The sequence below is a fragment of the Strongylocentrotus purpuratus genome, unplaced genomic scaffold (assembly GCF_000002235.5).
Source record: "Strongylocentrotus purpuratus isolate Spur 01 unplaced genomic scaffold, Spur_5.0 spur5_scaffold_2, whole genome shotgun sequence".
NCBI lineage: Eukaryota > Metazoa > Echinodermata > Echinoidea > Camarodonta > Strongylocentrotidae > Strongylocentrotus > Strongylocentrotus purpuratus.
Genome location: NW_022145605.1, coordinates 19212314 through 19227837, shown reverse-complemented (window position 1 = coordinate 19227837; position 15524 = coordinate 19212314). Strand labels below are relative to the sequence as shown.

At 36.5% G+C, this 15524-nt stretch overlaps 3 protein-coding genes across 3 annotated transcripts in view; 2 read left to right on the top strand and 1 right to left on the bottom strand.

The window, feature by feature from the left end:
- Positions 1 to 731: 731 nt before the first annotated feature.
- On the top strand, positions 732 to 8527 carry LOC577389 (synaptosomal-associated protein 29). Its single transcript, XM_030991902.1, has 4 exons — positions 732 to 1034; positions 2593 to 3016; positions 5523 to 5888; positions 6079 to 8527. The coding sequence occupies exons 1-3, from the start codon at positions 789 to 791 to the stop codon at positions 5687 to 5689; spliced, it is 837 nt and encodes a 278-aa protein (XP_030847762.1). The 5' UTR covers positions 732 to 788; the 3' UTR covers positions 5690 to 5888; positions 6079 to 8527.
- A 3532-nt stretch (positions 8528 to 12059) lies between these two features.
- LOC105441157 lies at positions 12060 to 13680 on the bottom strand. Its single transcript, XM_011672034.2, has 2 exons — positions 13557 to 13680; positions 12060 to 12766 (listed from the first exon to the last, which is right to left on the bottom strand). Exons 1-2 carry the CDS (start codon positions 13610 to 13612, stop codon positions 12202 to 12204), a joined length of 621 nt encoding a protein of 206 aa, XP_011670336.2. The 5' UTR covers positions 13613 to 13680; the 3' UTR covers positions 12060 to 12201.
- Positions 13681 to 14788: 1108 nt separating this feature from the next.
- The window catches only part of LOC594807 (protein retinal degeneration B), an 87952-nt gene continuing 87216 nt past the window's right edge, over positions 14789 to 15524 (top strand). The window contains exon 1 of the mRNA XM_030991901.1: positions 14789 to 14963. The gene's annotated coding sequence lies outside the window, so the exon portion shown is untranslated. The remainder of the gene's footprint in view (positions 14964 to 15524) is intronic.

Sequence of the window (15524 nt, the reverse complement as noted above, 5' to 3'; positions counted from 1 at the left end):
TAACGATTATGATAGTGATAATGATGCATATGATGAAGATGTCTGAGGACGAGGCTGGGATAATGATATGGTGATGATGATGATGATGATCACCCATGATGATTGATGCGCATAATAATCATGGTAATGATGATGATAGTGATTATGATAAAGAGGATGACAATGATCATGATGAGGATGAGGATCGAGAGTGAATTGTTGGCCCTCAATGGCTGCATGCATAGGATAAACTGCATATACATTGAATGGGACCACGCCCCCTTTACATGTCTAATGAGCAAATGGAGAATTGTATAATTTATTTTCTCTATTAACAATCCTCAAGTCACCTTAATTACCAATACTTTCAAACAGCGAGGAGGAGGGGGGGAGGGGGTGACCCGTCACACTCACACACTGAATAGAGACAAACTCATATGCATACAATAACAAACTCGTGCAGAATTACTCATCCTTGTGATGACTGTGTAGGCTGTGACGCAATTTGTTTAGAAACACGCCATATCGGTTAGTCTTTTCTATGTCGTCGTAAAAGAAAATAACTTGTAATTGTCATTCGTTTAGTCTATGCTATATACTTCAGCTCAAATAATTGAATTGATATACCATCATTGTCTTACATGTAATTAAATTTATTTCTAAATGAATATAAAGAAAATTTCAAGGCTAGTACACAACTTATTTAAACATCAGTGCTTACTTACTATTTTCTTTAGCCTTGACTGAGACTAGACCTATACAACAATATTCTTTTGTGAAACAAGAAGCAAATTAGAGAAGCTCTCAGAATGTCGGGTAAAAATCCATTTTTTGATGAAGGAACAGCAGGTAGCGGGGGAGCTGGAAGTTCCTGGAATGATTGGGAAGATGTTGGAAAAGAATCGACCGACTATGATTCGAAAAATGATTATGGATTTGATTTTCAGAGCAAACAAATGGAAATTGATAGACGGAAACAGAACATGTTATCTAGCACACAGAGGTCTATGGGACTGATGTATGAAGCGGAGCAGGTCGGGAATGAAACGGCAGCAGTAAGTACGGCAGTCGGTATTAGTCGTGGAATCTATGTAATATGTAGGCCTAGTATGACTCTATGTTTGGGTAAAAATCAAATGAGCGTGGAATCGGAGCTTCTGTTGCATGTTAGCTATGTTTCTGTGTAATAGAATAACCAGACGGTGTTGTCTTTGTGAATGGTCTTAAGAAAAGAAAAAGTTAACCCTGTCAAGTCAAGTTTGCTGACAGAAACATCCCACTAAAAAGTAAAATGCATGCTAATTTTATAACATGATTTCCGTTGAATGTCCACAAACTTAGTCTTATCTTAGATGCTGTAGTAGTGTCATAGCTAGTATTTGTCTCTGAACAGAACTGTTCGTACAATGTCGGCATTAGGCTACGAAATGATGCCTACGTTTAACCTTTCACAGAAAGTTACAGTTTTTCTGAAGCATTTGTATTAAATTTTGTTTCCTACTTTCCTTCTTCATTTAAGTGGGGGTTTATATAAGGTGTTCATTTCTTCTTCGGAGGCTATAATCATCTGGTGTAAATATTCACAATTGAATGACACACGTCTTTAAAGGGACTAGATCTATGTCCCATTTGCAGGCAAAAAAATGAAAAAGTTAAATTCCAACTGCATTTGAAAGATAATACTAATTAAGAACTTCCCTAAAAAAGGTGGGGCTTGAAAATGTCTTCAAGTGGGAAAATAACGACTATTAGTTGTCAAATCGACTTTAGGGCTATAGAGCCCAAAAGTAATAGTCTTGATTTTCAGACAATTGTACCGAATGGTCATATGTTTTATGCTGCGCAAAGATTCAATCAGTTTAATCTTGGCCATCACAATAAGTGGGTTATTGATGTAGACAAATACTCATGTACCCTTTACAACTCTTTTCATGTATGTTATTACCAAAGAAGAAAAAAAGCCAGTCAGTCACTCAATAGTGTCTGACAGTGAAGTCTAGCAAGTAAACTGTTTTCCTTGCATAATTTGAATATGAGGACACTGCTAACGTTTAAATTTCACAGATAGGACATACATGACATATTCATAATTCCTGCAAAGTTCTACAGCATTTGAGGTTGGCTGCAAAAGGGACATAGTAACTTTAAGACTAAAACAACAACAACAACACAAGGTTTTCTGAGTAAGAGTGTACAGAGTTAAAGACTGACAAAGAGAAAGAAAAAGTAGCATAACTAAGTTGGACAAAACAAATGCTATGTTTGGATGATATCCAAAATGAATGAGTGCCCACAAAGGTTGTTTATTTCAATGTGCTTTGTTTAATTTCAATAATATTGAGGGGTCAGTGACACAAAGACATAACTCCATATTGGCTATTTAGAGATAAAGTGTAAAATGTGTCACTGAGCAATTGGGCCTTAAGGAGTTAAGTCTATGTTTCACTAGCCATTGCCTTTGTTGGGGTGTTGGGTGGAGTTAAGTCTTTGTGTTTCCTGCAAAGCCCACATTTTTCTGAACATTTTGATATCAAATACTAATTTTGGCAAAATATGGAGTTACGTCGTTGTGTCACTGAACCCTCGATATGTTCACTGCTGATTGTCCTGCAGGAACTGTTACACCAAGGTGAGCAACTGCAGAGAGTGGACACCAAGCTGGACAAAATGGACAAAGACCTTGACATCTCCAAGAGGCACATCACGTCCATGAAGTCCATCTTCGGAGGCATCGTCAACTACTTCAACAAGCCCAAACCCGACCAGCAGGAGCAGGCTGCCCCGCCCCGAGGCCCCAGCAAGCTCAAGACGCACATGGAGCGGTCAGAGGCGGAGGAAGAGATGAGGAGGGCGAACACCGATCACCCCGCCCTGAAGCTCAGAGGGGTGGGGGCTTCGGAGACCAATGCAGGAGGGTGGGGTCCATCTTCTACGGCAGGGTTTGGAGCGGAGGACGACGGTGGGGTGGGGTCGACGAGTAATGTGTTGCAGTCGCCCGGTATGAAGGACTTTGACAATCAACTCAATTCCAATCTAGGTAAGCTACGGTGTAAAAGGGGAAACAAATGAGAGGTGTTGGGGGGGGGGGGGGGGCGGGGTGGGCAAGGGTTACCTGAGTAAAGTCTGGCCCTCAACTCATGCAGGAGGCACATTGAATGAAAGAGAGCCTAATCATATACTCTCCTGTCAATAGAATTTGAATGTTAAATATTTATGAAATATAATTGATGAAACTACAATTTGTTATTTGCTTGCTGAAACTTGAGGTTTTTAAAAAGGTTGAAAGTTTCTCTAATTAATAGTATGGGGTGGTATTCCAGTAGCACGTACTAAGTTAGCGCGCACTAAGTTAGTTCACACTTTTATGGAGTGCCAGTTGCCAACTCATTTACCCTGTACAGATTATTTTAATCCTTCAATGAAAAGTGTCCCCAAAAAATAATTTTGCAATGAAATGGGAAGAAAAAGATAATATGAACTGAATTTCAACAAAGTCTTTCATGAATTATCTTTGTCATGAATATTGAAGGAGGAAGATGAAACCTAGCATTCCATAGAAGTGTGAACTAAAATTCTTGTTTAGTCTGGACTTAGTCCCGGCTTTACTTATGAGAATACCACCCATTCTCCTTTGGAACTTCCCCCGTAATATTTGAGATTCATCAACATGAATAGAAATGTTGCCATTAAGTGTAAACTGTGGAACAATTTTCTATTAGACATTCAATATACCGGTAAAGCAAGCTAATGCCTGATGTGTTATGTAGTTTATTTAGGTACCAAAACTTGCAAAGAAAATTGTTTCAATAGTTAGCCCCATTCTCAATATTCCTATAATGTACTGTTTATAGGTGTACATGTATTCCTTCTAATAAGACACTTCTCTCTGGAAATCTATTTACATACAAAAATCAGTTAAATAATGACTGAAATTAATCTCTCTTTGAAGTTCAGTTTCACATGTTCAGCATTAATACTGAATTACCCACAATGCTTTTCATGTTTATTTTGTTCTTTCTAATGATGCGACTCTTTACCTTTAAATGTATTCTACTTTAAAAATAAAGTAAGATTGTGCTGTTCTGAATTGTATCAAACTGTACCAAAAAAAAACACTTGCTCTTTGTGAAATTTACACCAAAACAGTTCAGATAGATGAACATTGGTCCCAAAATTTATAGAGATACACTTATATCACAAGTAAGTTGCTTCCTGTTTAAAATTACAATCTACATGTACATGGAGTCCTATCCTTCAACCGAGCCTAGAGATTGAAATCATACAGGAAGTGGTATGACCAATTCCTTTCACTTTCCAATTGTATAAAGTTTATATCTCTCTATATTTTTAACTTGTTTGTAAATTGAACATTTTCAGCCTGCAAGCTGCTTGTTTGATGTGATTTTGCAATAAACCAAACCAATTCAATTCAATTCAATACAGGTTCTTTGCACCGATTGTAGAAGAATAAGTGCAGTGTATGGTGAATACAGACAAAAACCTGTGGCTAATCCTTGAATTTTCCCTTTTTAAATCTTTTTTTTTTTCGCGGATTTCACGCTAAGATCGGCAAGTGCGAATTCTAGAACTCGCGAAAATATAGGCATGACTTCTTATGCATGGTTTGAAAGGGCTGAATTGCGTGCAACGCAAATTTAAAAACCAGGGAATATGATGTTGGGTCACTCAGCACGAAAAATTAATCACGCAAAAATAACAGTTTTTACAGTATTTGTTATATGACAGATATCATCTCTCAATGAGCCTTTGTGTCCACCTATCATACCCCACCTCATGGTTTTGTGGGGAAGATGCTCGCTAGTCTGCAGGCACAGACTCTCACTCTACTATAACACTTCACCACAATTCCTAAAGCATTGAGCTAAGTGTAGCTCTCTCAGTCTCTGGCTTTTTAAAACTAAAGTACCTAGCTTATGGTGACCTTGCAGTCGACATAGTCTCACAGTGAAGACCCTGTTCAGCACAACAACTGGCTGATCTCATAACGATAGATCTGGGCCCTGTTTCATAATAATTGTCATCAATAACAAATGCTAAATTTTTATGACAAATTTGCTCTCAGCAAATGTCATGATTTTAGTAGCTCATAACAGTTATTTTAACTTGTTATTGATAACAAGTTTATTGAAATAGGGCCCAATATTTAGGAAGCAACTTACAACATGTATCATTTATATTGTAATCAGGTCTGATAAAAACCTGATTTAGATCGGTTTCCCGATTTTTTTTTTTTCCCCAATATTTTTTTCTTTTTTTCCCCCATTTTTTTTTTTCTTTCTTCCAATTTTATCCTGATTTTCCAGATTTTAACCCTGACTTTCTCTCTTCTTCCCTATTCTTCGCTATTTTTCCAAATTTTCTTACTCAGAAGGGGGAGAATGTTGTTAGATGCCATTTTCCCCCTGAATCCTCTTCTTTTTTTTTTACTCAAGGGGAGCGTGGTTGAGGGGTAATTTTTTGTTTTTAGTGCTCACTATCACCCCTGTGTAATCTTTTTTATTTCATCCCCATCCATCACCTAGATGACATCACCTCTGGCATTGGTCGTCTGAAGGGTCTGGCTATGGGACTGAACGATGAACTGGACAAACAGAACGATGACATCGATAGGATAACGGGCAAGGTGGGGAGAGTGGACGTCAAGCTGGGTCAAACGGACAAGGAAGTCAAGAAGATACTCAGGAGATAATGATGGCTGGCCGTGAGAAACGCAAGCAGCTGTCTTTGAATTCCTTGGTTTGAACTTGATCCATATGAACAGATAAATATTAATATTTGTATTATTGTTATTATTATTTTGCTCCATGCTCATATCATTGATAAAAGATCAGCATCTTGAATTTGTAGATACGTGACTTTCATGAACATTTCATTTTATATGTTTCAAGGTAAATTTGTGGTTGACTTGGTAAACTTGGTAAACAAGGTAAACTTGATCCATATGAACTGATACAATAATAATATTTGTATTATTGTTATTATTATTTTGCTCTATTCTCATATCATTGATGATAGATCAGCATCTTGAATTTGTTGATACATGACTTCGATGGACATTTCATTTTGATATGTTTCAAGGTAAATTTCTGCAGGTTGAGTCATTTTGTCTATTTGGAGTCAGAAGTATATAGTCAAACCTGCCTTAGTGACCACCTGTCTACAAAGACCACTTTTTGTGTTTCCCTTGGGTGGTCGCTTTAGACAGGTTTGACTGTATTTTTAAATAAAGCCCTTCTTGCTCTGAACAGATGATTCCTTCTTTTCTATGTGGGATAGTGAAGCATAAACAATAGCATGAGTAAATTTGTCAGCTCTTGATGATCGCACTTGAAAGATGTTCATTTCTGTAAATACAATTATGCAGGATCGTTGTTATCAAACCATTTTTAATTTATTTTTTTTTTCTATTTTTTTTATCTTGAATTCTTTTCCTCCTAAATACTCTGAAGAAGAGTTTTGACTGGAGGTGGTGGAGGGTGGACGATTACATTTTGGTAGTCACGGGCCAAAACCTCCTCATAGTCCTCCTTTTCATAGCGCTTTTGCAAGCACAAGTATTTGTATTATGCACTGACACAGGGCATTTGTGTGTAGACTGTAGACAATTTATTTTGAAGTCCATCAATCTGTGAACCATATCTTATAAAAGATTTTTGTTGTTGTTTTTTTGTCAATGCCAAGTCTGGAGGATAGAGTATCTTTAAAAAAAAATAATAATAATGAAATAAAAACCTGCAGGTCTGAACTAAGCATTGCCCTTACAGCTCCTAAAAATACTCTCATAAGTGATGTGAAATACTTCCATTCAAAAAAATATATTTATAGATCTGCAAACTGCCAACAAGAATAGTAATTCAATAATTTTGCCATGTTGAAATCGTGGACAAAATGTATTCTTGGGGTTAATGGTCACGTTTTTTATCCATAAAAGTGCTTAGTAAAGAAACTTTTTAGAGCAGGGTTCTCAAAAAAATCAATGCGCCGTGTATATTTGTGAAATATGTGATTGTAGTTTAATAGGAAATGGAATTGCTGGTTAGAATTGTGATTCCTTTTGTTTAAGAGAAATAAAATCTCCAAACTTGCTTTAAACTTGTTTTGACTTGGGATTGTATAAAGGGTGACTATATTTTTAAATATGAATCATGTAGCTTAATTGGAACTCTGCAGCTGTGACTGTGAGGAACTCTTCATCTGTTAATGATTTCCTAGTAACTCTCATTCAAACACTTAAACACCTGAATGTGTACCAATCACAAAACAAAATACTTTAGTATGTACACATTATGTCCATGTATACTCAATTTTAACTAAACTTTTAATTCTTTAAAGAAGGATACCTGTACTCTTTAGTCTTTACTGTACCTGATTTTTTTTTTTTTTGGGGGGGGGGGGGGGTTGTGCCTTTATTTTGTGTCGGTATTAGTTTGTCCCTTTGTATCTCCAGTTTTGTACAAATTTAGTTATTCTGAGATGCAGTAAATCACTTGATTTGTCCACTAAAAAGCTCTCGGTGAGATTCTGCTGTTTCAGCACATTTGGTATGTTTATTGCAGGGTTATATTGTGAAGTAAAAAAAATATTATACAACTCGTGACAGGGGAATAGATATAATCTTGTTTCAGTACTGCGAATTGCAGTTTACATGTTTGTTGAGTTTCAGCTTAAAAAATAAACAATTTTGGGTAATGTTTATGAAAAGTAGATATCTTAATGTATATAAACAGGTTAGTGCTAAAATTAGCAATGGAATATGACTGCATTTTTTTAACAAGATAAGTTTGGCCTGTTTTAGCAGTTACTTCTTCCCAATTATTCTGTATGAACATTAAGCGTGATTAGAAATGTCTCCACAATGCCAAATTCTTGTCCTATGTTGTCGCCTAGGAAACACTGTATACTCTATTTAACACAATCACAAAGACTTTCGAAAATCAACTGTAGGCAAATTTTGAAGCCTTGACGATCTCCCGTTGAAGTTTTAGGACACTAAGAGTACGTACTAGTATTATGTAAGATAAAAAGGATAAATAACGGATGTACAATACTAGTATTGGTATTGCCTTAGTGTTGATTTCTCGAAAGAGTTTACTATCGTTGGGTATAAAGTATCTTCATTCTTTAGTAGTACATCGCATTTGCCCTATCTTATACTACATTTATTAAAAGAAAGCACCTATCCCATTGTATGAAGAGCATTTCTTTTGCTTGTATACTATTGTACAGGGGGAAGTTCTATTTACCCTGAAGAGGTTTATGTGATAACATTTAAACAAAGCCAAAATTTATATTTGATACTCTTTATTATTGAAACCTTTATGTTTTGTCTTTTAATTAAGGAAGGTATTGTGATTTTTCTTTTTGTATTTGTAAAGTAAATATAGTTATACAGGTGGTAGTTATTCAATTAGTATTTATCTTTTATATCCATATGTGAAGTTTATTTTGACCTGTATGACATTGTTGAGAATGTATATTTATCCCTGCAATAAAAATTCCATGTAATCAGAATAAAGTTGGAGAATTACCTCTTTGTTGATTCAAAATTATTATTTGTCTTTCCGTAAAAAATAGTAATTGTGAATACTGGATTAACTAACCTTTCAAACTTTACACGGATGTTAATGAGTTTTTTTAAATAATTTTTTAAATATTTTGTCAATGATCATATTGCAGGTTCTAAAATGATGTGCAAAGAAATAGAAGGAGGGGTTGTGCGACTCATGCTCTTGGGACAATGGCTCCGTGGTCAATATCTGTTTGTATCATAATTGATATGTTTTTATTCAGTTCACACAGACTTTCTGAAAAACGGCCCTTTAGGCTAGCTGAGAGAGTTATCGTGTTTAAATAATCAAATGAAATAAAATCCAAAACTAAACAAATTCCTTACTGCATCCCTGTACTAAACACCATACCTAATCCTAGTCCGAGCGTAAAACCCAGTGGTAGTGATAACCCTAACTCTGTATATTTGATGAAATAAAGCCCGGGGCAGCTGTTGCTGGAGCATAATATGTCTGAACACAAGAAAAAGAATATCTATAAAACAGACAATGTAAGTGGCTAAACTTTGAAAAGGAAAAATATCCTCCACACAAGTTGTAGTGGTGGTGAAACTGAAATTCGGGCTTTGTTTCATTAAAAAAATGACGATGTACACTAACTGATTATACAAATAACTAGATAAAATAACAAGATATACTGATAAACTAGTTTTTTTAAATCATAGTTTGAATAATTATGAACAGAGACAATACGTCGTTGCCTTTGAAACGCAATCATCTTTTTCACCCTGCAGCCCACCAGCAGATATTTGTGGTCTAGCGCCATCAGGGTGATCTTTCGGCCAGTACATGTATACCTGTGACAGAGATTCATTGAGATTCTGCCTCATAAGCACGGTTTCACCCCCCCCCCCCCCCCAACCTCCTACGATTTTTAAAGGCACCGTTTATCTGTCTGCCCTAGACCTAATCCTATAATCAAATTACATGTAGTCTTGTTTTCATCAACAATTTGTTTAGAATATCACTTATTACGCGCTATTGAGATTTTTATTAAAAAAATTAAATATAACAAGTCACGCAGCAATTTCAATTTCCAACTTATATTTCTTTATTCCTTCGTAGGCTAATTTTGATTTGTTGACACACAAAATTTTAAATGCAATACCGTGTTAGTCTTAGTGAAATTGGGTCCCGAATAAAGAATTAAACTCTTAAGCTAAAATAAATAATTGAATAAAAAAGCACAAAAAAATATGTAAAATAATGTTTCACATTTGTCATACTTTTCATCATCATCATCATGAATATCTACTACATTTGTATACTACTACTACTACTACCGCAGGTGTATGTTTTATAACTTGCCTGAACATCTACTTTCAAGTTCCCCAAATTTAACGAGAGGCCATAAACAAACGGAGGGGGGGGGGGTTACAATGACCCTTTCAAAATGTATTTCAAAAATTGATATAATTCGTCCTTGTTTTCACGAAGTGACGGTAGTGAGGAAAATCGTAACGCAAAGTGAATGCAATTTTTTTTTCACTTCGTGAAAACAGCGACGAATTATCGCATGTAATTCATTGAATTTTATTGCGGGATACGAAAATTTACTGATGACTATTCCAACTCGCCCGAGTATGAGGTGACAATTGTTGGAAGTGGACACTCCTTGTAATATGTGCTATGGTCAAATGGAAAATTGACTATTTCAAAAGAGCTTCCTCTCTATAATTCAGTTAGAGGGAATAACCATTTATGGAATAAAGATTAACATCGCTTAACGTTTCAATTTGAAATTCCTTTTTTGTCTTCTTCGTTGATAATGAAACAAGCACTCACTCAATATAAAGGTAAACTATTTTAGTTAGCATATCCGATATATATATATATCACATTTGAGGTAATTCATCTAAAAGCACTGTGGAAGCAACACAATTTTTTTGCTACAAAAAAGAGAATTTTTGAAATGTAGCAGTGGACGGCAAAGTGTGTGTGTCATGCCTGATATGCCTAGGATACATGGTTTATGTCAAATAGGAGTAAATGATATCTTGGGTACCTGCAAGTGGTGAAATACGATACCACTGTGACTTTCACTACCATTAAGAAGGGAACACATTAGTCTTTACTGTAGATTTCTCCCGTGCTTAACCTATATACAAATCATGGCTTCGCTGTATTCTGAGTTTCTATCTGACCTCCTTTATGAAGAACCAAGAACTGTTTCTAGGCAACTGGGAGTCAATGTTGCAAGACAGTGATCGATACACGAGCCTAAAGGCTTTTATCTCTCATTTTTCTTGAACCTTATTATGTTTACATTTTTTTTCCCAGTAAGTCCCGGAAAAGAATGAACATTGGTTACCAGGGCATAGCCATGACAACGCATACGTCATCCATGATGCCACCTATAGTTCTTCGTTACACCATCGTATTCCCCCGGATGCCGACCCGGAACCACCTTAAGATAAAAGGCGGAAGTGCTTCCGGGCACGCTCTAGCTTTAAAACGTTTAGCGCTCAATCAACACTGATTCAGGTGGAATGTAAATTTTAAAGCGATTCGATGGAGAGAAAAAAAAAACGTTGGCTTTAAAACTGAATTCATTCCTTTCCCATGGCACATATTCAGTAGAGTAGCCACATTTGGGAGATATTAGGGCGTCAAATGAAGGGGGAAATAAGTATTGTATTAGCGGGTGGTAAATTAGGAGAGGGGGGATGTGGAAATATTAAATCAGGGGCGGATCTAGCTTTTTGCCAAAGGAGTGGGGGGGGGGGGGGTGACCAATTTTCCCCCTAAAATCGCGCCGTTTTACTGTTTTACTTTGTTGTTTTTTTCACTTGGCCGCCCAAGGGGGGGGGGGGGGGGTTAAACCGCCGAAACACCCCCTAGATCCGCCCCTGTAAATGATCCCCTCTTCCTTCCAGAAGAACCTTATCCTTTTCTCTTCGCGCCGTATTTAATGCAACCAGTCGGAACGATCCCCTACCAAAGCAACAACAGTGCCCCTTCAACTTTTTGGAAGTTGACTCATTGTATGTACATTATTGTATAGGTTATTCATGGGGGTGTAAAAATTATGCTTCAATATTCATCATCCTACAATGTCTAATACTTTTACCATCTCCAGTGACAAATTCACATCTGTAAACAAAATATTTTGTTAAAGCGTGTACAAATGAAAACGCAAACACATTTTCGATCAGCAAGTTATATTTTATTTTTTACGTTGAAGTATTTGATACATATCTTTAAAAAAACAATGATATCATTCATCTCTATAAACAAAATATTTTGTTAAAGCGTATATCAAATGAAAACGCAAACACATTTTCGATCAGCAAGTTATATTTTATTCGTTACGTTGAAATATTTGATACATATCTGTTTTGTTTCGTGTTCATACATCTATCAGAATAATGCGGATATGAAACATGTCCTTTAGAAATTGTAATTGCAATGATTTGTACATTCGTAATGATTATATTCCTTTTAATACTTCATATGTTTCTTGACATTTTTGTGAGTTTTCTTGTATTTTCCTTTTTTTTATATCTCCGACGTAAATGTTCTGGGTAAAAATAAAGTGGCAAGGGAAATTGTTTGGATACTCGCTTATGTCATTGGAAAAAAAATTACAATTCTCAATGCTAGGTTGCTAGTGCGAAAACGGCGCCACTGTAAGTCACATGATCCCTTGCATTGGCCAATTAAACTGCTTCAAAATGCCTTTATATCCCTTCGCATTGCGGCCAAACGTCTCCAGCTTGTTAGCTTGCTTCCATCCAATCAGAGACGCCGTCGTGCGGGCGTAGCCGGCTGGGGGCGCAGTTTTGATCGTCGGTAACTTCTCAGACTTCGCCTTATGGGCGACATCAATGTCAGTGACGTTGACGACAGTCTCAATCGACGTCGAGTTCGGCGACTGCCGCTCCTTCCACGATGATCCGTTGATTATGTTTGGGAGGTCGCTGTACGCTGACGCGTGTTTGAGTTTCGCGCCAGAATGAGACGGTGATACTGATTGGTCGGACGGGTGGAATCGGCGGGAAATGCTTTCGTCGGGGCCCACTGAACTCTCTCGTTCTCCGTCTCGTTCACAGTCGTCGTAGAAATATTTGTCTTCGGGATCGGGTGAGACTTGCTCTCCTCTGAGACGTTTGTACATTCGGGTATACTCGTTTGTAATGAACCCCCATCTTTCAGGCCAGTTCCGCCATGCCCGGTGTTCATGGCGCACGTGGTCCTTCCTGAAAAAAAGAAAAAAGAAAAAGAAAAAAGAAAACACAACACAACAGCGTGAAGGCTCATTTGAACTATTTTCTCTTTTACATTATATGTTATGCTAACGGATAGTCAACATGATTGTACATTGTTCGATAGGTAATACAATTATGGGGTATAGAAATTGCAATTAATAAGATGGTTTCGACGCATGTGTGATAGGCCTTTATAGGCCTATCATGCTGATGTCCATTTGTTTGATGGAACTTCCTACATCCAAGAGATAGCACATTCTTTCGTGACCGAAGCCCCAATTATACCAACTCTACTACTAGTATTGCATCATGAGCTACCAGATACTATATGCCTTTCCATCTATAGTAAATAATCCATACGCCTCCCCCCCCCCCTCGTTATCAGACTGTGGATTTGCCACTGGATTAAGTAACCATAGTTTATTTATTTATTTATTTCTAATCTTTTGAAGGGTAGCCCATTCACCAACAAGTAGTGGTCTTCCATGGGGTCCTGAATAAACATGAACATATTTACATGTTTATAACGTTATACAGAACAGTAAAAAAATAATACTCGTTTGCAAAATGAACAGTAGACCTAATGTCAATAGTAAAATATTGATTAAGTCGCAATTATGTGAATAAGTCATGTTAATATTACATAACATGCACGAATGTTCGGCTGAGCCATTCACAAATTACAAGTTTGTTTAAACAATCTCTTAAATGAACTGACAGAGGAAGCCGTTCGTTTACTGTCTAAATTATGATGAATACAAATTAAAATTTGTATACTCACCATCTTTCTGCGATGTGAACGTAATTTGGATTTTTCTTAAGATTGACTGCCTGCATCGTTGAAATAATTATTTTCAACTCTAGACTAATCCTAAGTTTTCGATATTGCAATGTTGGTTATGTTAGTTGAGCCCATAGCCCATATATGCAAGCCTTTGTTGCGGAATGTTTTAGTATCTATTCGTATACGTGCTCTTTGTGGTTTATATATTTATGGCGTTGTTACGGGCGCGTTGGACAGGACTCGATGACGTCACATACCGCTAAGACAATGCACATACAAATTATACGCGCAACCTGACATGAGTTGTGCGGTGAGCAAAAAAAAACACGTTGTGACGTCACACGTTGTTTACAAAACAATGCGCTAAGTCGTTGTTACGTCACTGACAATTTTGTGACGCAACAAATGATCCACATGATGTAACAAAGGATTAGAGTACATGCAATGCTGTGGCCCAAAAACTGATGATTATTCACACTATTTTATACACAATCATTTTGTTTTAATTGTTGCTTATTATTGAAGCGCTATTATTTCTTTCAAAAATGCAAGCTTATCTGCATAACTTGATTCTATTGACTCTTAACTAAATCATTCTGGTTTTAAAATGTAGTTGGACTGTCTCCACCCCCTCCCCTGCCATCCCATCGCGTTCAAAGTTCAAACCTCAATTTGTATTTATTGACTAATTTATTTATTGAAAAATATTGTGATCAGGATGGGCAAGAATCAGATATTTTTGTTTTAAATCCCGTTTTACCCCTTGGTTATGATGAATACAATACTTATTAATTAGAATTACCTAAAGCACATTTCAGAAAATGAAGATATTGTTGAAGACGTTAAATTGTTTTGTTTTGAATTGTTTCTGCTTTATCCACCTTTCAGATTTCATTCTTTTTATCTTACTTTTGTGTGAGTTTTCTTTAAGAACTTGACCCCACCCCCGCAAGTTTAACGTAGACAAAATATGTTAGTCTATCCTAATAAACCTTTTGAGCTAAAACATAATCGAGGCTGCATTTCGTTGAATGATCATAATTGCTTTCAATTATTATTTGTTCACAAATATAACAAACAAGGCTTTAGCTGTACATACACGATTTCAAAATAAATTTATTAATGATTGTGTTCAATCTAATAAAAACAGATATCCAATTCAGGTCTGAACGGACAGTTGAAAAGTCGAGCATAATGAATTATGTATGAGGGGATGACGTCACATCAACAACAAATATGGTGTAGAGGTCAGTGCTGTAGTCGTGTGAGTGTATGAGCCACGGAAAACACCCATTCGTATATCTGGATGCTGGTACTCTTGCTTCTTTCATGGTCACTAACTTACTCAGTGTACCCAAGTTTTCAGCTTTCTGTTACAGCTTTTGAGAGTAAACCCGATAGTAAGTAAGTAGCACACAAATTAAACGTTTTTGTTTATCTTGTCAACTAGAGATATTACTACGGTATAGATCTATGTGCCGCTGCTCGCGGAGACCCCAGTGCAGAGTAAGATTGTATAGCAACGTAGCTGTAGCGGCATGGACTACCCGGCGACATGTGTAGCGAGCCGTAGCGTAGCGCTCGTTATGTTGCTGTTTATTTGAGTTTCGAATGCGATAGGGAGAGAGAACGAGAATAGGCGGTATACAACGCCTAGCATATTTAAAGTGTATGTTCTTAGCTGGAAGTTTTACTCTTGTGAGGTACGAGTTTTATTGGTGTGTTGTAATATGATTGTGTTTTAATGAAATATTATTAGTAAAAGTATTGTTCTTCCATTTGGTGAATGTAATCATTTTAGAATTCTACTAAAAAAAACTATACTATTACTAGCCGTGTTGTTTATTATTCTGTGATATTTACTGTAATATTATATATGCAAGGGGCTGTTCTTAACCAACGTAAATAAGTGTAACTTCTTGAACTTATTCCATAGGACCATGTTTTATATAGAATTAACATGTG

Coding starts and splice junctions, on each gene's coding strand:
- LOC577389 (XM_030991902.1), top strand. CDS start 789: ATGTCGGGTAAAAATCCATTTTTTGATGAAGGAACAGCAGGTAGCGGG. Junction 1,035..2,592: donor TCGGGAATGAAACGGCAGCA/GTAAGTACGGCA, acceptor ATTGTCCTGCAG/GAACTGTTACACCAAGGTGA. Junction 3,017..5,522: donor TCAACTCAATTCCAATCTAG/GTAAGCTACGGT, acceptor TCCATCACCTAG/ATGACATCACCTCTGGCATT.
- LOC105441157 (XM_011672034.2), bottom strand. CDS start 13,612: ATGCAGGCAGTCAATCTTAAGAAAAATCCAAATTACGTTCACATCGCA. Junction 12,767..13,556: donor GTTCACATCGCAGAAAGATG/GTGAGTATACAA, acceptor TCTTTTTTTCAG/GAAGGACCACGTGCGCCATG.